The sequence below is a fragment of the Sander lucioperca genome, chromosome 2, assembly GCF_008315115.2.
Source record: "Sander lucioperca isolate FBNREF2018 chromosome 2, SLUC_FBN_1.2, whole genome shotgun sequence".
Lineage (NCBI taxonomy): Eukaryota > Metazoa > Chordata > Actinopteri > Perciformes > Percidae > Sander > Sander lucioperca.
Window position 1 is genome coordinate 5947180 of NC_050174.1, and position 23730 is coordinate 5970909.

At 38.7% G+C, this 23730-nt stretch overlaps 2 protein-coding genes across 2 annotated transcripts in view; one reads left to right on the top strand and one right to left on the bottom strand.

Annotated features, from left to right (window-relative positions):
- The window catches only part of LOC116054282 (ADP-ribosylation factor-like protein 15), a 124663-nt gene extending 121902 nt beyond the window's left edge, over nucleotides 1–2761 (top strand). Inside the window, exon 7 of the transcript XR_004896710.1 lies at nucleotides 2752–2761. The gene's annotated coding sequence lies outside the window, so the exon portion shown is untranslated. The remainder of the gene's footprint in view (nucleotides 1–2751) is intronic.
- ndufs4 (NADH:ubiquinone oxidoreductase subunit S4) lies at nucleotides 1325–23155 on the bottom strand. Its single transcript, XM_031305768.2, has 5 exons — nucleotides 22923–23155; nucleotides 18095–18173; nucleotides 3324–3496; nucleotides 2980–3053; nucleotides 1325–1531 (listed from the first exon to the last, which is right to left on the bottom strand). Exons 1-5 carry the CDS (start codon nucleotides 23003–23005, stop codon nucleotides 1428–1430), a joined length of 513 nt encoding a protein of 170 aa, XP_031161628.1. The 5' UTR covers nucleotides 23006–23155; the 3' UTR covers nucleotides 1325–1427.
- Between the last annotated feature and the right edge of the window lie 575 nt (nucleotides 23156–23730).

Below are 23730 nucleotides of genomic sequence, written 5' to 3' on the forward strand. Positions count from 1 at the left end.
AAAACAGATGCATTATCCTGCATTACAAATCTTACTATTTTATTCACCATTAGGAATTTGGCAATAAACCTGAAATATTGTATGTGAAAAAGGTTGGTTGGAGTCACTTTGAACCTGACCTGACCAATAGAGCTTAAATTAACTTTTTTATTTTATTTGATGGTATAATGTAGAGCTCCAGAAAAGATGTTTTAGCATCAGCTGAGTGGCAGAAAATTAATTGGCAAAGATGTTATTTTTTTTAAGCAAAATGTTGCTTTTCTTTGTCATTAATGCCCATATTTAATGCTTAATGCTTATAATGCCCATATTTAATGCTTAATGCTTATAATGCCCATATTTAATGCTGTCTTTTTTAAACTTTATCCTTGCACTGCTATAGTTTTTATATTACCATGTTTACATTATTCTCTTATATTGTCCATATTTAATGCTGGTCTCTAGACTTTATCCTTGCACTATTGGACCTATTTGCACTACCACCATGACACATACTCTCATACTGAATCACAGGGTCAGTTCCTGCCCTGTCACTGCAAGCGTCTCATGCTTATACATCCCTTAGTACATTCATGTGGATTTTTTATTTTATTTATTTTGTTTTTTTATTTTATTGTCCATGCTATTCATGTGGATTTGCTTTTTTATCATCGTTTGTGATGTATGTGAATGTTGTGTGTGATGTCTTAAGCTACTGGGACCTTGAATTTCCCCTTGGGGATCAATAAAGTATCTATCTATCTATCTATCTATCTATCTATCTAAAACTGAATATATTGGGGTTTTGAACTGTTGGTCGGAAAACAAAACTAATTTTAAGATGTCACTTGGGCTTTATGAAACTTTTTTTTTCCTATTTATTGACATTTTATAGACCAAACAATACATTATTCAAGAAAATAATCAGCAGATTAATCGATAGTGAAAGTAATTGTTAATCATAGGCATTATAGTTCCAGCAATACCAAAGAAATCAAAATGTTAATGTCGCAAGTTAAAAAAAGGTAGTGACGGATAACATTTTAGGTTAATGACAACAGATGAAAAAAAGATGTTGCAAGTTCCAATTTAAAATTCCAGTTATGCAGCTCTCTAAACACTGAAACAATTCAGGTAACAGGATGGAAACAAACACTCACTGGTTTTGGCCTCCAGATATATTTATCCCTGTGTTTAAACAGGTTCTAATTGTAATATGTTCCCCTTTGTTTTGCTGTTGCACAACTCGACTCAGAGAACAAACACTTCATTAATTTGGTAGACTATGTTTGGTAGTCAGTAATGAGGTGAATGTTTGACGAATAAAACAATAATGACCCAAACGTTTGGTTTACACGTATATAATTATGAATTTATTGACAATAATGATACAGATCTGCTGTTGGACAAACTGAGGTAAAGCCAAATAACAGATGGGTGTCTTTAGTTTACTTAGCAGACCTCCTGGTCCTTTTGTCCCAGGAGAAGTTTGCTCCGTAGGATTTCACCCGGGGCTTTGCGCTCCTCTTCTCTGTTATATCGTAGCTCCAACCTGAAGGAAAAACATCAGAGTAAGTGATGGGGGCGAGAATGTCACGTATATTCACTTTGGATGAGTTCCAAACACAATGAGGTGTTTTGTAGACATCAACAGGCTGTGTGTAGTCAGAACTGCACTAATCACTTTCATGGTGCAATCAACAGAGTAAGCCAGTTTTCCTTTGCTTAGTTTCAACAAACTTTCCCAGATGGTTCAGTTCTCTGAGTCAAAGTGAACTTTCTGTTCGAGCTCGCAAGACTGAAAACTACATCAACTTTTCCTAACGCAAGAGGACTGTTTGGAATGGTCTTATGATCTTGTTAGTCCATCCGAATTATTCTCTTAATGTTTTGTTACTTGATTTCTTGTGAGGCCTACACGCTGTCATCAGACATCTTTGTTGCAATAAAGGTATTTTATCACCATCACCTGATGTCAATGCTGGTTTGAAAGACTTAATAAGCTGTGGAAAAAATAATATCAATCAATATCTTAAGAGTATGATGGTCTCTGCTAGTCTCTGGCAAAAAGAGTTGAGTTTATCTTCAAGAATCTGATTACGTGTGGCCGGGTTGGCTCAGTGGGTAGAGCAGGCGAACATATACTTAGAGGTTTATGCCTCGACGCAGAGGTCCAGGGTTCGAGTGCGACCTGTGACGATTACCTGGATGTCTTCCCCCTCTCTCTCCCCCTTTTCACCTAGCTGTCCTGTCAATTAAAGGCGGAAAAGCCCAAAAAATAATCTTAAAAAAAAAAAAAGAATCTGATTACGCATGTATCTTTCCTGAGAATAAACTTCATCATTTAGAGGGTTAAAAGATAGATTCTGATTTCCAGAATCACATACCTGGTTTCCAAAACTGAATTTCTTCCATTTTCAATTATACGTTTATCCATTGATATACACAAATACATTGTAAACATTCTTATATTGTATGCATATATTATATGTATATAATTTGTATAAACAACAATGAAAGCTTGACTGTTGAAATACTGTATTATATATATATATATATATATATATATATATATATATATATATATATATATAAAATGGATGGAAGATTATGAATGATGTATGATGGGATCAAAGTGCACATTAATCCAGATTAAATCTAGTCTCCTGCACCAACCAAGTCACTCTCTGATGCAGTCAATGTGAAAAAACTTGTTATCAGCATCCCAATCCTCCTACTAACAAGGGTACCTCCTACGACTACTTCTTATAGTACTACTAATACAACTCATTTTAATTAAAAATCTTTAAAATGCCTTAAATGTGTTTACTTAAACGTTTACTTACTGTCTGGCTAACAGTCTGATCTTTCCACTGATTGATTTTGTGTGTGTGTGTGTGTGTATTATTAGTGAAGGCATTGCATTCACTGTTATATTTTGTTTTATACAAAAGGCATGCTTTTCCATGTAAAATACTGGAAGAAGAAAATACATTTTACCATTTTTCTCAGCGAAAGCAATGGCATCTTCCTTGGAGGAGAAGGAGAGCATCATGTTGGATAAGGGATCCGCCCTGAAAGGCAGAAAGAGCTGTTAAGCACACAAAGGACATATTTGGAGGCAAATATCATTAGAAATGTTTTATAAATGTATAAACTTTATACAGAGGGTCTAAGGATAGAGGCTGTCATATGTTGCAGATTGTAAAACGCATTGAGGTTAATTTGATAACAAAAATCATTTGGTAAAAGTATGATGAAAAAAAAGACACGGCACAGAAAAGAGAAATAATCTCATTTCAGCCTATGTACTGTAGAAGTTGTCAGGTGCAGGTAGTTCTTACGTTGAGGCCCAGCCCATCAGCGGGTTCTCCCAGCGCTCTCTGGTGTCAAAGTCCATCTTCCACTTTTTGGTGCCGTTGACTCCTGACTGCATGGCCGTTTTGGTGGGAACAAAGATGTGGACCTTGCGTGTTTTGATGTGCTCCTCTGGGACTCCTGTCAGACTGGTGATGTCCTGAGGGACAGACAGGAACAAAGAACACCCTACTGTCAGTAACAGAGCTGATGGGAATTACCTCATTTATAGAAAAGACCTAGAACCAAGTGTGACCTCATTCGATCGCACTTAAAGTGCTCATATTATGCTTTTGGCTTTTCCCCTTTCCTTTATTGTGTTATATATCTTTTTGTGCATGTTATAGGTTTATAAAGTGAAAAAGCCCAAAGTCCACCCCAAAGGGATTTACCATCTCCAACAGAAAACACTGTTCACAAACTGCTCCAAACAGCTCTATTGTAGTCCAGCCTTTACTTCGGTGACGAACGTGCGTCACTTTGTAACACACGTTATAATGCTCGCCTAGCTGCTAGCGTGGCACGCCCTCATACTCTGCTTCTGACTAGCTAGCAGTACTTACTGCGCATGTGCGACTCCCAACAAAGATAGTACAGAAGTGAGATGTCTCACTCTGTAGCTAAAACAAGAGAGTTCAACACACAGGGTGAAAAGAGGAGCTGCAGCAATGTGCAGTACGACAAAAATATGGTGTTTTTTGAAAATTAAACCACATAAACCTATTCTGGTACAACCTCTAAATACAATTATGAACCTGAAAATGAGCATATGAGCACTTTAATGCTACAAACACGTTCATGCTGATGCTATGTGAGTCCAGCTACGGATTCACAAACATGCGGGCAAAGGACTGAATGAAAACTTTAAAAACTAAGTAATACTAATAATCGTCTATTTACCCTATCAGCTGTTAATTTCATTTTATTAATTGTCGTTTTTGTCCTTTAAAGCTGCCCCATCCTCTATTTTCACTACTACAAGGATGTGTATATACAGTATGTGTACTGATTTGTATGTGCTTTTCTTTCTTCTGTCAAAGCACTTTGTAAACGTTTAAAGGTGCTATGCAATAGGGCTGGGCGATATGGAGAAAATCAGATATCACGATATTCTTGACCAAATACCTCGAGATCGATATTGCGGCAATATTCTAGGGTTGACAATTGGTGCTTTAACAAAATATCTTCACACTTAGATTTTAGATAAATAATTTCGATAATAATAATAAAGGCAAATATTAGAACAGCTAGTACAGTCTGGTAGGTTCAGTAAAGTACATCACTGTACTGTAATGCAGCTTTTAAAACCAGTAAAAGACAACACTTATGCCATATTACGATATCCAAAATCTAAGACGATATCTAGTCTCATATCACGATATCGATATAATATTGATATATTGCCCAGCCCTACTATGCAAGTAAAGTTATTATTGTCCAGTAAAGAGCATTAACACTACAGAGAATAATTAATTATTATAAAATGTATATTAAATAAATGATTTACGGAGAATTAATCAGTGCCACTCCTTTGTAAGCAATAAAACATGGAACTTAACTCAAAAACAAAACAAAAACCAAAAGCAGTCGAGGCATCCTATTTATGTTACCATGTTTATGAAAATAACAAATTGACATGTTTTTGGTTGCAGAGCAGCCGGCGGTCTTTCAGAACCATTCAGACTTTCATTTGACTTTGTGACTGATGTCTTCCTCTACAAAGAGTTCATGCAGAGATATTTGTGTGTGTTTGTTGAGAAAGGTCATCTGACAGTTAGCTTGCAGGTGTTACAAAATACAATTTGAAGCTCTGGCAACGGGTTCTCAGTGTAGAAAAATGGAGTTAGGAAAATGTTTAGTGGCTATAAAATGTACTTTATATTTTATATTTTTGTACTTCACATCAATCTGTAGAGATTTATATTCACTTTTAAAGTGAATATAAATCTCGGAGTCAAAAATAGCTCTAATACATCTTAGAGAAGACATGAAGAATCTAAGGAGTGAACACTTTTTATAGGTACTTTAAAATACACTAAGAGCTTGGATTGTATTTTTATTGTTTTTTAGATCTGGTGTTAATTTTTGTCACTGTCAACACAACTGTTGCAACTACAAATACAAATAAATATACTAGTATAGTACAAATACTTTCCTGTGCTTTTTTTAACCTGTCAGAATTTTGCTGTGATTTAGTTTTTAATGTTGCATTTAATCCAACAACAGTGTTCAGTGGGCTGAGTACTTCTCTCAGAAGTCTGTTCAATAATTCACATTTTAGTTTTTTAGGCTTTAAATGTGTTTACAATTTTAGTATAACTGAAACCCAAGATAAGAAACATAGATTACATATGTGAAAGGGTTGATACTGGATTCAGAAAACAAATTTTACATAATAGCCATCTTTATGCTGTTATTCATACTGTCTTGCATCGAGGTGGATGAAATTAATGCCTAATACTTGAGGTGATTTATTCCAGACCATCAGAAAGTAGGCCAACGCGACAAGAGAAGGAGGAGGGACCTTCGGGCATACCTAATGCATATTCCTGAGCAACTGGAGCCCCTTCAAGCTCCTATCGAGGATCTGGTCCAATTCTTCAGGGAATTAGCAAACAAGCAATGGGAAGTCGGCGACAAAACACAGACCAACCTCCCAGCACGCAGGCACCAGCCACCCAAGACTGAGGGCTTTCCAGGGCGCTCTCCTTTCAATACAAGAATTTTACACATTTCAATGGCCATTACAACTTCAAAGAATCAAATTTTCATCATTGTCTGTCATCTGCCAGTTGATTTGTAGAAAGGGGGTCGTTTTGCATGAACTCCACACAAAAGCCCGCCTTTCCTTTGGCAAAGGAGCTTCCACTGCTATTTAAGCCTAGTAAATTACAGGTCCAACTGCTAAACTACTGCTTGTTTCACTGAAACCTCTTTTGCCATGCTCAGAGGCAAGACCAGACTGAATTTAATCATAAACAAGATCTGCACATTGAAAAGATTGTTAAAATGAAAGGGAAAAGACGAACAAAGAGGGGGGGGGGGGGGGGCTTCACAAGTGCTTGGTAATTATTTCCGGCTGCCCTATCTACTTAACCTTAACAATTCCTTCTTGTCACAGAAAGGAGGAAAACATGTTCTCTTCACCCAAAGGGGGTAATGGTGGATGGTTCATGACACAATAACACACAGGACAGTGTGAGAGAGCAACTAAATCAAAGGGGTGTTCATCTTGGAGCTGCAGCAGGTGACCAAAAATGTTTTGAAACATTGCTTTCTGCAGGATATAAGTTTTTATTTTTAATGGATAATGTTAAAAAGATCTGTACTTGAGAGGTAAGAAAAAAAACTTCCTGGAGAGTTTTGGAGAAAAAGACAAGAACAATTAAAATACTTTGTAGACAGTGAACCATAACACTTTTGGAGGGGGAAAAGATCATGTACAAAAAGGACTGTTTGAGTTTAGGTAAATCAAATTTGCAGTCAGAAACATTCAACAGTTCTGTGGTCTGGTGTGTTCTGGGGGATATATGCATGAAAATCCCCTCTCTGAGACGCATTAGAAATTATACCCTTGGGATTAGCAGGCCAGACTATGGTTACGCGTATGTACGTTACATAAACCATAACTGACACATGAGGCCCATGTATGGTAAACTGCCGCAATAATTTGTCCAGATGTAGCAGACCTTAAATCACATCTTAGGCGTGGATGAGCACAAAAGGTTCCTCATGAATGAGGGAGGATGTGTCAAAACAAAAGCTCTGCCAAATCACTGAAAACACTCTGCTCATTATCTGGCATTGTTTGCAAAAATACAAGTCTAGACTTCTATGATACTTGCATGCATTACACTGAAAGCTAGGAGGGTTATCGGCATAACAGACTCACCCACAATACCCGGATTCACAAAGGGAATGATTGGGGCTGGAATGTGGTGTGTTCCCAGGAAGACTAGAGAGGGCCATCACAAAAGGAAAACCCACTCGGTGGGCACTTTTTCTTCTGCCATGTACAGGAAGCAAAATGAGAACTATCAAGTTTGACACTATTCACAGGGCCTTCACAGGGCCCTACAATACCTGGCTGGGCAGGCAGAATGCTGGGCTTAAGAAAGGGGGGAAAAAGGCTGGCAAAGTCTCCGTCACGTGAAAGCGTGTCGATATTTCTGACACCTCCAGGCTACGTGCCAAATAAAGAGCATAGGGGCTTGTCGCTGCGGGGCCGCTGGGCCCACCAGAATGCTGAAAGCTGGTACCCCTAATGCTCCAACAGAGACCTGGGACAGAAGATTTCGGTGTAAACAAGATTCAAAGACCTCGATATGCTTAAGTGGTGAAAACTGAAGGAAATAACAAGATATCAAAAAGAAAGGAAAGTATAAGGAATATTTTTCTTTTGCTTAGTTGCCTCTAAATCAAAACATTTGTGGAAGGAACTGTATTCGGAATAATGTGAATGAAACAGAACTTTTTCAACTTTTCCATCTTGGTATTAATTTCTCCACTTACAGAAGTTTCCTTCGTATAAGCTCTGGTGTAGATCAGGAAAATCAATTAAACTGATTACAAGATGTGATATCCATCTTATTCCACTTGGTAGAATCCATTTAAAATATTTGAAAAACCATAAGAGAAAGCTATAAATCAGACAAAATTACTATTTTGTTTCACTTAATTATTCAGCATAACGTCCTATCCATGTTAGCTTTTTTCTGTTTGGGTTGTTACCAATAAGCAGTGGATGACGAATATTTCCCATCACATCAGTCAAAGAAATATGCTGATATACATTTTGTGAAATGCATTTGTTGGCTTTCTAGGCTAGAGTTAGATGAGATGATTAATATCACTGATACCGTTAAATATGAAACCACAGCCAGGAAACGGTTAGCTAAGCTTAGCATAAAGACTGGAAACAGCTCTATGCAAAAGTTTAAAAAAATACAGCTCTAAAGCTCAATAATTAACATGTTACATCTTAGTTATTAAAACCAAACGACGGCTCGCATAAAAACGACTGTGGTTGTGGTTTCACAGGGAGTTTTGTGTTGAGCTATTTCTCAGCTGGGAGCAGTAACTTCTGGTAAGGAGTCTGGTTGTCATAGTGAGGTTGCTGGCAACCCACTGTTGTTTCTCTAAGTCAACCAACAACCTGTATAGCTGCGTCAATCTCATCCATGCTGGACAAAAATAGGGGGCACAGGAGGGTAACATCTCTATCCTTAACCCCGCCTACAAACCTCATTGGCTCTTGTTTGTCAAACCAGAGAAACAGCTGTCAAAGAGCACAGCACACGACCAAATTGGGCTGAAACCAGGCAAATAGAGATCATCTTCCTCTATAACTGCATGTGTCTTCTAGCCACTACTGTACCCAAATCATTTAATACATCTGGTCAAATTCAGATGATTTGCAGGTGAATATTTACATTTGCTGCAGTTAAAAAAAATAAAGTGGTTTGCCAGTAAAAAGATGTCCCTAAATAATGATGCATCATTGAAAAAAATCCCATGAGCGTTTCAACCAGACAATTTTGATGAAAATATTGATTGCATGGAGAGGTGAGGATAACAGTTCATACCAGGGTACTTGAGCGTCCTGGGGTTTGGCAAAATGTAGACGAGGACTTGAAAAAAGGCGGATATCAGGACCTGGTCTTCTGAATACATTACTGTTCATTCACTTAGTGAATTGAATAGCCCTGTCTTTTTCAGTCAATCACCTGATATTCCCTTTACGTCTATTCAGATCATTTCAAATCTAAAATAAACCACTAAAAAGAAAATTCACATCTGTTCTTGCAATGATCCTGGACGGCTCAACTATGATTAACTCCCCAATAAACCAGAGAAGTGAGACTGTGTGAGGCAGACATTAAGTTACTTTATTGACTTTTATTAACTCATTAATTGTTTAAGTCAGTTAATGAAGCAAAAACATTCTCTGGTTACAGCTTCTCCAATGTGAGGGTTTGCTGCTTTCATATTTTATTTCTTTCATATTTGCTTTCATATATCATAACAAATATCTTTGGGTTTTGGACTGCTGTTTGGGCAGAAGAAAACATTTAAAAGACATCACCATGGGTTAAGGCGACGTTTTATCACAATTTCTTTTCTTTTTTTACTATAACTTTTTTTCGACAAACCAAATAATCAATGAATTGAAAACATAATCAACAGATTAATCTATACAATAATGAAAGTAATCATTAGTTATAGAAGTATAGCCCAGATACAGGGTGAAATTGTCTACTCATTGGTACAGGTGGTCCTATTTTTAAGGCTTGTTAGGGTTTACAAATCTAAACTGAGGTACAGAGTGTATTTCCCTGTTAGTACAGTAACCAAACAGTACTACAAATAAACAAACAAAGGATGTCTGTGCATGACTGGCTCAGACAAAACTACTACCACATTGTTTTGGGTAATGGTGAACACCGCGACAGTTGTGACACAAGTACAGTGCAGCCTATCTTAGCACGAACACCCGTATGCCAAAACTGCAGCTCGACAGCCAGGAAGGGTCATAAGGTCAGCCGAGCTGAATTATGTTGAGTCAGCATGTGGTGAAAGCCCAAACACATCACCCTTAACCCCCCCCACTGTCCAGGCAATAACCAGACCAAGAGGCTCACTCATCAGCCTCCGCCAGTTCCCACCTTCAGACATCTTTGAAGTGGAGAAAGCGTGCCAATTACTGATTGGACAGAGGGGGCGTCTCTAATAGAAACAAATATTATGTTGCTTCCTCATGTGTGGGAGTGGTTCAACACTGGAGAACGAGAAGCAGCTGGCATGAGGGTCATCTCGAATCTCACATTACACATACCAGCGAGGATCGGAAAGAACAGAGAAGGGGGTCATTTATGAATATGTTGGATGCAGACACACTTGTTTGTTTGTGTGTTGTACAGCATTGCAGAGACACCAGTTATGTCATTTTTTTTTTTTTTTTTTAATAAAATGCTTTATAAATAACCCCAAACTATCATAATGTATCAAGCAAAAATGCCAAACATTCTCAGGGTTCAGCTTTTCAAAATTGAGGATGTGCTGCTTTTCTCTGTTTTATATAATTGTAAGCTGAATATCTTTGAGTTTTGGACTGTTAGTCAGACAAAGCAAGCAATATAAAGATTTGTCACTTTATTTTTACATTTTATTTTCTAAATGATTAATTAAAAGAAATAATTGACAGATAATGAAAATAAGCATTAGATAGCAGTGCAATGATAGTACACATTTACTTAGCAGTGCACATTAAGGCTGTTACTAACGATTATTCTCTTTGTTCATTAATCTACCAACTATTCTACCAATTTGTCAATTAATTGTTTGTGCTATAGAATGACAGCAAATAGCAAAACATCAATACATCACAAGTTCCCAGAGCCCATGATGGCGTCTTTTTTGTTGTCTGACCAACGGTACAAAACCAAAAAGATATTTAGTGTAATATCATAGACGACAAAATCTCCTTACAACTAATCAATTAATTGGCTAATTGTTCTAGCTTTAGTACACTTGTTATGTTGTGAAATGAAATATCTGTAAAATATTGTAAGGAATTATTACATTAGCTTTTTGTTGTTATAACCTACAATAAAAAGTTTACTTTAGAAACATTAGAAACCAGACTTACGATGGTGTAAGACACCGATACTAGTTTGTAAAATAAAAAAAAGAGCTGCTAGCTCACAACTAGCATGAATAAATGGAAATGTAGGCAAACTGAAGTAGCAAGCCTTTCTTTATCTGCTCTGCAAACACAACACTTAACAGCTAGACACTTCCTAAAACTACCCAGCGTTGACAGGACTAGAGTCCTCTTAAGAGGCTTAATCTCTATGGAAGAGAGTGTTAATGAATGAAATACTATTTAGTGGATGATACATAATAAAGCCTCTTGTCTGGCACTCTTCAAAGACCAACATCCTCTGACCCACTACTCCAAACTTGAGCCGGGAGATTTTTTGCACAAGCGCACCGTATAAGAGGGCAACCAGACAAAACAAACACTTAAGTTGTCTATGTACGAAGGAGGGAGAAAGGGTGGGAGAGGAGGATGAGAGGGAAAGGGGGTGGGGTGGTGAATGTGGTCTGCTCCACTGTAGGTCACTCTGTGTCTGAGGCTAGACAGGCTTAGAGAATATACACCCCGGTACTGCAGACTTAAACTGCTTGTGCTAAATATATCCTCATAGTTGGGATAGCTGGATTTTATTGTGGTTCTGTGTCTTCGTTGTCCTACAAGCTTATTTTATTGCAATTGCCAAAAGTGAAAGCAAATACCTGTCTGAAGTGGCAGTGGTTGAGGGTGCTTTGCCCAATGACACTCTAAAAACACATTTAATTCTGCTGAAATTGAGTGTCACTAAGCAAACTGCAAATCCAACTGAATAGCTCTAAGAGGGAGATGATTTTATGTTTACCAGCTTCCTTTGAGTGACTTCTGTATCAGGGAAGTTTCTGATACCTTTGCATGATAAATATTGACTGACAAAGTCAGGCTCTTTTAATCTGATTTCAATTTAGATCTTTAAAAACAACCAACAACAACAACCTGGCTTCAAACTCCACGACGTTACCACAATCAAACCCGACATCTTTTGTCCAGATGTGATGTTACTCATCAAGCAAGCACTGTGCTCTAAATATGAACAAAAACAAAGATTTCAGATTAGCAAATTTAACATGCCAAGGATCAAATGGTCCTACAAATTTAATACTCTCTTCCTCTCCCCCGTCTACCTCCCTCCTTCCCCGCAGTCTAATAACTGTCCTCCTCTGTCTCGTAAAACCCTAGTGCCTTTAGAGAACTCTATAACAAGGCTTCACAAGCCCTTTAAGATTATGGTGTTGTCTTTATGTCGAGAGAGGGAGTGCACTTGGCCACAGCTGAAGCAGGAGTAGATGTTCAGGCATAAGTGGGAGATGTTTTATTATCGCATATTGAAGCAGCTGCTAAGGTTTTAACCGCAGTTGTTTCTGCAAAAGGCCAGAGAGTAAGGCGAAGGCCTGACTCTAATTGAAGGAGGTCGCAGACATTCCGTGTAAAGCCGTGTATCAGTGGCCAGCCAGCCGGACCCTGGGAGCTGCCTAGCATGCTTAATCAAACAGTAATTACAAACGAAAGTAGTGGGCACTGTAGGGAACCGCTTTAGGCAGTGGAGCTCCATCACGCAGGTCTTTTTATTCAGGATTATATCTGAAATTCAGATAATGCCTTTAAAGTTTTGCTCAGACAAATATCAAACATAAGATGGGTTTGTCATTCGTGTGAGCTTTAAAAAAAATACAAGGGAAGAAAAAACTGTTGAGAACCGCAGTAGGGCTGCTATAAACGATTGTCCCATTGTTATTGTTTTTATCTGCTGTCTGCGATGTTAATAATCTATCAATTGTTCTGTCAATAAAATGTCAGGAAATAGTAAAAAAATGGTCATCACTAAAGTCTATGGTGACATCATCAAGTTGTGTGTTTTTTCTGACAAACAGTCCAAAACCCAAAGATACTTAAACATACAATATGTAATTTTCTGCGGGTCTCTCAATCAAAACAATAACAAAAGACAGAGCAATGCCCCCATTGCAGTCAGTTTCTCTCCCAGTTAGAATTCTTTAGTGGTCATCGTTCAGGAGGTTTTTACTGGGAGCTGAACTATGCGCCTTTCCGAAACAAACACACCCAGTGATTTAAAACGTTAAGAACACGAAATGAAGCTGTTTCACGTTAAACATCTGTTTCTTTGACACTGCTCGAGTCGGGTGATACTTCTCTGTATTTATATCACTATGAGCAACAGTCATTTCATCCATTGCTAATATAAAAACATGTAAAGACCCTTTAATGACAACAGTTGCCCATTGTGTCTGTAGCCTCCTGAAATATTGTTCACAAATGCCATTAAAATCCTCTTCACTGGATTTGTTCACATGTTTGACCTACAGGAGATTCTTGCCCTCTATAGCCTAAATTTGCCTGTAATAGAGAGGACCAAACAAACTGTAGAGACGCAAGTTCCTGCAAGGTTTGCATTTTTTGGGACAGACGAGGAAATAAGGACAACAATATTAGTGACACACAAACATTCAGACATTCATTTGGAGTGAATTCAAAATATAATTTACCCAGGCCAAAATGCAACCTCATCTAAATGAGGTTATTTAGAAATGTTCACTGTACAACAAACAGCACACCACTTTCTCCTCGTGCTGCTTGAGCATTACCTATCTCAGTGGATCGAGACCTTTGATTGGTCTAACCAGAAAGCAATTCACACTTATTGACAGCCTGATGAATGACTAGCGTGCCGACATACGCTGAATTCCCAAAAGGGAGAGTGCTCTCATTGCCCTCTTCCATGTGAGACGGAGACCACTGTACTGTAAACAGCTGAGGGCCTCTCTTATTGGTCTGTCCGGGTGAGAATTAGAGTACTTCCCGCCGTCGCCAGCAACAGCATGCCACAAAGGAACCTCTGTGGCCGACAACACTGAAGTGGCCACTGTCTTTTTCGTGAGTCTCGGGGTGTCTCACAAACTTTTTTCCATGCAAGCTTCTTTTCTTTCACCCCCTCCCCATTTTTTAGAGGCCCTTTTTTTCCTCTCCTCTGCTGTTCCTCTCAGTGGCCCCTACTGAGAGGACAGAGACAGACACTCCGCCCAGCCAAAGGTTTGTCTGCCAGTATGGTCAGCTTTGCTCTGGAACAAAAGCGCACTGACGCTGCCCACACACAGCAAACCCCCCCAAACAAGTCCACAACAGACTCCCACATTCTCCCCAAACTCCCTCTTTCTCTGTTATCTCCTATCTCTTTCTTCTTTTAATAACAAAGCATTCACTTCCAAAGATCCTTCTTTGTTTTGTACAGTTGGTACACTGCCAACCATGGTCACTTCAAATGCATGCTTATTGCTGTTAAGGCTGTGCTTTAGCACTTCCTCTAATGAAAAGAGGCACCAAGGAAATGAAAAATAAAGCTAAATACAGCTGTGCCACATAATTCATTTGAAAGGTATTTCAGAACAATGGCTTCATAGTCACCCACTGACGTGTGAAATAGCTTTGATTACACATTTTTAATTGAAACTTGCGCCTCAAGTGCTTTTGGAGCTACACTGTGCCCAAGCCATACCAGTTGTAAGACTGCTCTCCGAAAGTCATGAAACAAAGCCACAGATGTTGTCTCCAACTGCTATGTAAATGGACAAAAATACAGAATTTTAGCTTCATAGGAATTTGTGTCAAAATCAAAAATGTTATCATTCGGTACATTTACATGGACTTAAATAATTGGTTACAGTCTGCTTCATCCAGTTATTTTCATACACATAACTGTAGTGTGTCTCCCCTATACGCATTCAACTACAGGATTAGCGCCGCTGCTTTAAAAAAAAAATCTTGGTCTATAAAACTGTCCATCCCAGTTTGTCAAGGTCCAAGGTGATGTCTTTAAATAACTTGTTTTGTCAGTCCCAAAACTAAAGATATTCAGTTTAATATGATATGAGAGAGAAAAGCAGGAAATACCCACATTTCAGAGGCTGAAAACCAGGTTATTATAGTGCATGTAAACACATTACCCAATATATTACATTACCATGTAACACACATGTACACATACAATTCTATCTGCCCTCACGAGATGGCTATAAAAATGGTAACCCTTTTTGATAGGGGTGGGAAAAATATTTTTACAACAATTTAGCTGTTAAATCACTGTCCTGGGTAGTTCAACCACATATGTGAAAAAAAATTGTGTAAAGCCTTTTGTGGCTACAGAGGGAGCTGTGTGAAGTCTGAGAAATTGCTTCAAGTGACGTAACTTCGGTTGGGGCTGAAGACCACAAGTTTGAAAATAAAATTAATTTTCAAAAAGTGAGGTTACCAGACTTCTGTAGCCCGCACTCATCTCTGCTTGACGCTAGCAGCTTGAGGCTAATAGCATTACACACCTGAACGTCTGACCAAAATGTCAACAGCCAAGTTAACCGTGAGACCAACAATTTCATTGTGTGGTCTCAAGTGCCGTGGAGTACTCATTTGATCGTATTTCATCATTGAGGAGTGTACACAAATCAAAAGAATAGCTACGATGCTAAAGATAAGAGAACTAATAATTCTGGACAAAATCACCAAGTAAACTACATAATAAGAGCCCCAAATGTAAGATTAAGCTAACAAATGTGTCCAATCTGTGCGGTCTAATTTACTGTAAAAGTGACATTGTGGACCCTATGTAATGTTATGAAGGGGACAAAACCCAGCTGGATAAGACCTGTACAGTATGCAAGCTATGTCTAGGGCTGGATCCAAATATTCGTTCGATGGGTAGGTATTCGATTTTCAATTTTGGGATTCGAATATTCTTTTTTTTTTTTAAAAAGAGTTATACTGTGATGTTTTGTCGGGATTAAGCTGCTTCCTAAATGCACACTAGCTGCTGGCTAATTTATGCAGCACTATGTCATCCATCTCAGCCAAGAACGGAGGAATGTTGAGTTTCAAGCAAGCAGTCTGAAGTTTGTAGAGGTCTGTATGGTTATACTGTAGCAGCCTGGTGTCTTTTTTAGGCGATTTAATAAAGGTAAAGATAGTATGGCTGTGCATAATGCCAATATAGTCAGGCACTGGCTGGCTGAGCATTCATTCACACACACTGCATCGGTTGTCACTTGTCAGACAGTCCGGCAAAAACGCAGGTATTTATGTTTGTTTTGAATGCCTGCGGCAGAAAGTTGAGTCTGATTCAACTTTTGGGAAAAAAGCAACCCAACGTCAACCTGCTGTGGGCAATCATGTAACGTTAACCGGCTATCAGACCAATGGCGTAGGCAGAAATTGTAATTTGGGTGGGCCAGTACAAAGTGAGTGGGCCTTCTTTTCCCAGAAAAGCAGCACGGTGGCTCAGTGGTTAGCACTTCTGCCTCACAGCAAGTTGGCACTGCAGAGTTCGATCACTGATCTGGGCAGAGTTCGATCCCCGTCCGGGCAGGGCCTTTCTGTGTGGCGTTTGCATGTTCTTCTTGTGTTTGCGTGGGTTTCCTCCGGGTGCTTCGGTTTCCTCCCACCATAAAGACATGCATGCTAGGTAACTGGGACTACAGTTGAAAATTAGCTGGCTTACAACATTTACAGAAATGTTAATTAATGTGCATTGTCCTAATCAAACAAATACATCTTAACTCTTAAAAAAAGACTTGTCTATTATATCCTATTCAGGCTAAAATATATTTAGACTGGCAGAACCAGTAGCATCTTTACAGTACACAGCACTGTTGATAATTAACCATTTAATTGCACAAAGTGGCAACTAAACATAAACCCAAACAGCAGAGGTGTTAACATACTGCATGACATAGCACACAACAGACAGAAATCGCACCTGTAAGATATCCCTCGTGCATTCATTACAGCATTGTTGCTTCAGTACTATGGTCAGCTCACAAGCAGCAAATGTGCTTACAGCTTTTTACACAAATCAGTGTAAAAGCAGTAAAAGAAAATCAAAGAATGAAAACTTCCAGCTGAGCATTGTTTGCATTAAGAAAGATATAATGAAAAGTAGCCCGCACAGCTCCAAATCTTAGACAGTATTTACTGCAAGGCAGTGACAAGGATGAAAGAAAACAAAAACTCTGTCACTCACAGATAAGTTATCTTCTTACTTAATGTGGTGTTTCAGCTAGAAACCGTCATCAGCGTTCACGATTTTTCTTACTAAACAGGAAGATTACTTACTTACCTGTGAGTGCCGGAGTTTATGTTTTCTTCGATGGCTGTCAGCTCTGTTAGGGAAATGTCTGCACATGCTGCAGAAAAGCGCGTCCTTATTTACGCTGTATTCCAACCAAGAAAACTGTCAATACCACTTTGAGGAGAAGCCAATGTTGTGTCAGTAACTTTACAGTACATTGTCTGAAAAGCCAGCTAGCTAGCTGCAGAAGGCAGCCCAGAGCCTGTCGGAACCATAGCAACCGTCTTATATTCGGACCAATACGGTAATTAAAAATTCCAAACCAAGTGCTGAAGGTTACACAAGATTCTTTTTTTTTTAGTTTTTGTTGAAAATGTTTTTGGGGATGATTCAACTTCATGATCATTTTGGAGGCTGTAGTTTGGGGTATTGTTAAAAAGTATTGCATTACATAGACAGGTGTTTTATAACATTAAGTGTATCCTCAGATGGGGGGGAACAAATATAAGAAAACAAAAACCATCATAAAAACTGTACACTGTAACCTGATTGTGTATATTAGTATGTAACTGGTGGTCTTTGGCCAGTGGAGCCATAAAATGTACAATATGGGTATGCATTCGTTACTGATAATGAAACTGTTATGTTGGTCCATACCGCAAATTATGTTGCTTTTTGAATTTAAATTAAAGCTGATCTGAATTTCAGTGGCCCCGACACCGTCATATTAAACTAGTTTTTTTTATCTGAACTACATTTAGTAAACTGTTTAGTAGTTGGAGTAACTTCTTTAATAACTTCAACATCAACATCAAAAGTTGGGAGGAGTGCGAAGATTGGAACTGGCGAGAACACAGAAAAAAAACAAAAAAAACAATGATAACTTTTGCCATCATCTTATTGTTACAAAAGCCTACTGTCTAATACGAGCTCATTTTGGCAGCAGATTAGGAGCGGGGGTTTGTTACAATTTTTCCAGAAAGGTAATTGGAGGACAGTAGATCAGACAAACATCAATCTCTGTGTCACGTTGACCACGGAGGGATCCTTACCAATTTCTCATCAACGGTAATAAGTTGCGTGTCTTGTCCTGGTTTCCCTGCCAGCCTCGATGTCGACGTGCTTGTAGACCTGAAAACCATTAGATAGACGTTACACGCAAAGCACAAACCGCCAGAGGCAGACAAGAAACAAAGAAGTAAATTACACAAACAAGTTGCACTCTGCAATCATTGACTATCTTAGAGAAAGTGGTGCGGATACAGTGAAAAGGAAGAGACAAGACAAGGAGGGAACCCCCCCCCCCGCCACCTATTAGTTCTGTCTGGTGAATCTCTGGCAGACTCTCGCTCTCATCCTAATGACAGGACGTGCTTAATGTTGGCTGTGGTCAACTGTCAGGCGAGGACTGTGCAGCGCTTTGTGAATGTGCAGTCGTTAGAGATGCACCGATTGACCGGCTGGTGACCGGAATTGGCCGATTTTCACGTCATAGGCCGTGACTGGCGACATGCCGGTCAGTCTGACATATGCCGATTTTATCCCGGTCAAATGCACTCGGGTGCCGCGTGATTTACATCGCGCAACAGCAACACCACACGTGCAGGTTTTCCGCTGTATACATGTAGCAGCGGCGCACTGCCGCTCCATCAGCTGTTTATGAAATGTCATACAGTCGTAATTATACACGGCTCGAACAGTCAGCCGCTCTCTCTCTCTCTCTCGCCCCTCTGAGGCTGAAAAACTGGAACATGAAAACCGCACTCACGCGGTTCCGTGAAATATGACAGCTACAGTTTATCGGAAAATAGCGTTGGGCACACTGACTTTGATGAATTTACTGTTTATCAGACCCCAGATGAGACAAGAAGCTAACGTTAGCAAACGCTGTGGTCCCTCTGCCTCTGACGCCCCGCTGGCCGCTGTAGGAGACGCTGTAAACAAAACAAAAAAAAGAAAAAAGAGACGCTGTATTAACGTTACTGTTTACGCTTTCCAGGTTAGTGGAGATGCATACGCTCAAAACCAACATTAAAAACGTAGTAATCTTTAAAAAGTTTAGTTTTGTTGTTAAACTGTGTGTAAAATTAGCGGTGACGTTAAATCATCTGTTTCAGGTAACGGCACTCTAGGGTACCGTCTATTTGCTGGATTGTTACGAGGTCACCGTCGGTAGCTAACGTTAGCAGATAAGCCCGTTGACAGCAACGCTAGTGTTCACATTTATGCACATAATGTATGACACATAAAGCAAACTTGCTAAAAAAGGAACTACCCGCTGTTTTCAGGTAACGTTACTGTTGACGTTGAAACAGGCCTCTGTGTGTGTTTTTAGAAATATCTTTATACTGCATTAAGGCTATATTTATTTTATTTTTATTTGTTATTTATATATTATTTTATAACCATTACCTGTTTTCATACATACAGAAGTTTAGTTTGCTAAATATATCATTTGTTTAGTTGGATATTGGATGTGAAAAGAAGGAAATGGTTTTTCCATAACATTGCACTTTAGATGTGTGTGAATTTCCCACACCAGGAGTAATTTATATAGTTGTATTTTATAGCAATCGATTATCTATTTAAAAACTGTTCTATGTTCTATGCAAAATGTAACATTTTCTATTAAAGAAAAGATAGAAAATAAATATTTGTGTGTGCTGTAAAGTGGTTAGAAAAAATGAAATCGGAATCAGCTAAAATCGGTATCGGCTGGCCTAACTCAAAGAAAATCGGAATCGGCCTAGAAAGTTGTAATCGGTGCATCTATAGCACTCGTGTCCTGTCACGGCAACGTGTGGTCAAAGCTCAGACAGGGAAGGGCTATTCCAGATAATCACATTCCAGATAATGCCCTGATAATTGCAATTTTACATTTATTTCAAATGTATGACTTTAACATTAAGAATTACCGCTATATAATCTCATATTTCAATTAAAACGAAGAAAAAAATTTGAGCGGTGGTCTACTTCTTTTATAAATGAAATGCTTGGAGTTTTTGGCTGACGATAGGATGAAATGTATCATTATACACGGTTACTTAATATTTTACAAAGCAACTGTTCAAAGGTCAAAGACGAATTGACTGATCAGTCAGTCATGACAATAGTTTTTAGTTGTATTATTCTTCAAATAGGGACCACGTGCAAAAATATTTTCTATTGATCTGCCTTTGGCTTTACTTCACTAAAGACATTTTGTTTCAAGAGCCAACTTTCTTAGCCAACAAACTGTCTCATCAAATAAAGGCATCCATTTCTTACCATGAGTATCTTTATGAACTCACATTAAGGCCATGACAACCATTGGACAACACCATGTATCTTTTGGTTAAGCAATGCAATTAAACCTGGCATCTATTATTCAATTAGCCTACCTCATTTTGTGCAAGAGGAGGTCAATGTCTAATTATAAAAGCTGAGGTAAAAAAAAAAGCTGTGTAAAGAGAAAACCTCACATTCTGTTCTGTTTCATTCTGAGAGGCAAAACAAACCCTAAAAGTAACAAAAACTGTCTTAATACACATCTTTCTGCAGCATGCACTATATCACACCTTGGTAAACCGAGTATGAAAAACTGCCCTGCCTAAATGTTCAATATTTAAGGAAGCTCTGTACATGACAAAGAGCCACTTTAAGCTTGAAATGTTTAAAAAATATAGAACTTCTTATAATATAATACAATTAGTATAAGCCTATGTTTAGATGGAAACGATCTGAAGAGAAAACGCAAAAGTGGCGTTGCGTTCTCACTTTTTATTCCGCGTTTAGAAGAGCGTTTTGGGGGGGGAAATCTACGTGCATATGGTGACGCAAAAGTGTGTGAAATTCGATGTAGTATGCACACCAGGCGGCTAGGTGGTAGTGTGAAGCACTGCCACACAACACCACCAAGTCCACGCGCCTGCATAGAACCTTCCTTCTACTTCTCTCCCTCTCCTCCTCCTCCTCTCTCTCTCTCTCTCTCTCTCCTCTCCCTAGTAGCGCAAAACCAAAACATGGCGAAGCGAACAACAAAAGCTGACAATTTTGTCTGGACAGACGAGGAGGTGGAGTTATTGCTCCAAACAACCTTAGATTACAAAGCCACAAAGGCACAACAGGGCGTGGACTGGGAGTCCTGCCAGTCAAAATATATAGACATATGGACTGAATTTCTTCAGCAATATCCTGTACCTGGAGGGACGTCATATCCACACGAGAAAGACGCTATCTGTAAAAGTCAGATATCATCAAAGCTGAAAGCCATCCGGACCAAGTATAGGCAGGCTGTGGATACCCAACGGCGGAGTGGCCATGGGCGAGTAATCACTCCATATTTTGAATAATATAACGAAATATGGGGTGCCACCATGAGCAGATCGGAGCAGACTTTTGCGTTTTTTACCCTTCAGACGGGAACGCGACGGTGGAGCGTTTTTAAGATTTCCACTCTGGAGGGTGGTTTCACTTTTTTTGCGTTTTTAAGCCCCAAAAATGCCGTCGTCGTCTAAACGAAAGGCACATCTGATAAAATATTTTGTCGTTTTCACCCGCGAGCGTTGTCATATAAACAGGGCCTTAATAATACAGTGGCAGGCAGGTTTATAATCCATGAAGGTATATGTCAGCTGACACCAACGGATGTCTGCCAGGCCACATGCTTTGAGCTGAGATATACTGACAAAATAAAATATTGTTAATATTCTTGATTCAATACCTTAATATAATATGGCAATATTGTGGCTAATGTTATTGCTATTGGTGCTAGTGGTTCTCCAATATTTTGTTTAGATTAAAGTATTATAATGTGGACTGCAAACTAAATCTGTGTTGATATGATAGCCAAGCAATCACTGATTATCTCATTAAGCTTGTAAAATGAGTCAAATCAGATTAGAAAACCATCATTTAACTGCCCTTGCTGCCAGGAAAACACATAACATTGCTGTATCCAAGCAACTGTTTCCCAAAGTCACAGACAGTATCTACTGTCATATAATTGTATCAAATGTTATAGGGTGTATTTCCCTACTCTACACCAACCCCAGATAACGCACATTCCTATAATGTACCTAGCAAGTTTTTATTCTTGTCACCAACTCATTTACTGCAGCTGACTTCTGGGTGGTTGGCCTAACTTTTGATTAAATAACGTTTTTTTTAATATAAACTGTTATATTAGATAAGACTTTTTTGATTACTGTGTATACATTTTTTGGAGCAGCACTGGATAAATTTGTACAGGAAACAAAGTCAAGTAACATTACTATGAACAGATGTAATTTCAAGACGCATTTTGCTGGAGCATATTTGTACAATAGTGTGCTGTCATTTTCAGTGCACATTACACAATGAATAACATAGAAAGCAACAGAATATGCCCAGTAATGTTATATATTATATAAAACTAACTGTGACAAATAACGCAGGGCGTGTCTGTTACTGCAAGAAACCATGGATGTATTATAAGAACACGCATTGTGTCTAAACATAACAAGCGTTGACTGTGTCGTGTTATTTTGATGCTAGTTGTTAGTTTCCTTGCAACCACCAGTGAACACCCCACATTTGACTGCAAGGTTAGCTGTTGAGTTGAAGTTAGCTGTAGTAAAACAGCCAGAGACATTGACCTTTCCAGTGGGGTCTGTTTTTCAAATAAAATTCCTGTCTCGCTGAATATATTCGTTCTGGTATGCAGCATGTGTGGAACACTGAGCAACGTGTAATTGCCTTAGCTCTTAAACTGATTTCTAGCTAAACCTAGCATTAACGTTAGCTAGCTAGTTAGCTAGCTAGCCGAGTGCTGTAAGGACACGGGATATCATTGACATCAGCTAACACCCTAATCACTTCAAAGGCTAAATATGCGAGCAAGAACAATATATATGAAATTACCTGATAGGATTTAAGACCAATTTATAAACTGCATTGACCGCAGATAAACGCCCCAAGCCGAGAAGTGACATTGAGGACGCCATGATTGTTGTCAACAATGACGTACGGAGTCCGCGAAGGAACAAACAGTACGAGGAGCGGGTGACGAAGACAGCTGGCAAAGAGATGGAGGACTGATGCCAGCGGCTAAAATTACTTTACATGGATGCGTTACATACAGCGAGACATGTCCAGGCATATCTAGCGTCTATTTACGCCGCGGATGTTTGTTTCATATCACAAATAACGATGGGGATAGTGTTAATGGAGAGAAACTCAGCACAGCCAGAGGAATAAAATTAGTTTCATACTTCTAGAAAGTCGTTTCCCTTCTTTTTATTATTTTCTTCCGTTTGCTTGATACGATCATTAATTAGCCAAACTGTGAAGCATGGTTGATTTTCAAAAGAAATATGAGCTTTCCCATATTCGTATTCCTGTTTCACTGGTTTTAATCAAGTTTAATTAAATTAAAGGGTTCTTCCATCTGTTTTTGTAACTACCTTATGACATTTTAAATGCATATTCACAGTTTATGGAATGATTGACTGTCTATTATTTAATGTACTGAACATTCTGCAGTACAACATGCAAGGTCATTTGTGTAGGCTGTTTAATCAGTGTTTTTATTGGAACATACAAATAAAACTCCTTCATTAGGGCATATGTAATTTTCTGTAACAATATTGATGATATAGTAAAGTTTCTGGCATATCAGTTGAGAAACTGTTTATGACAAAACCACCGAATTGTTAGCAATGTCTGTTTT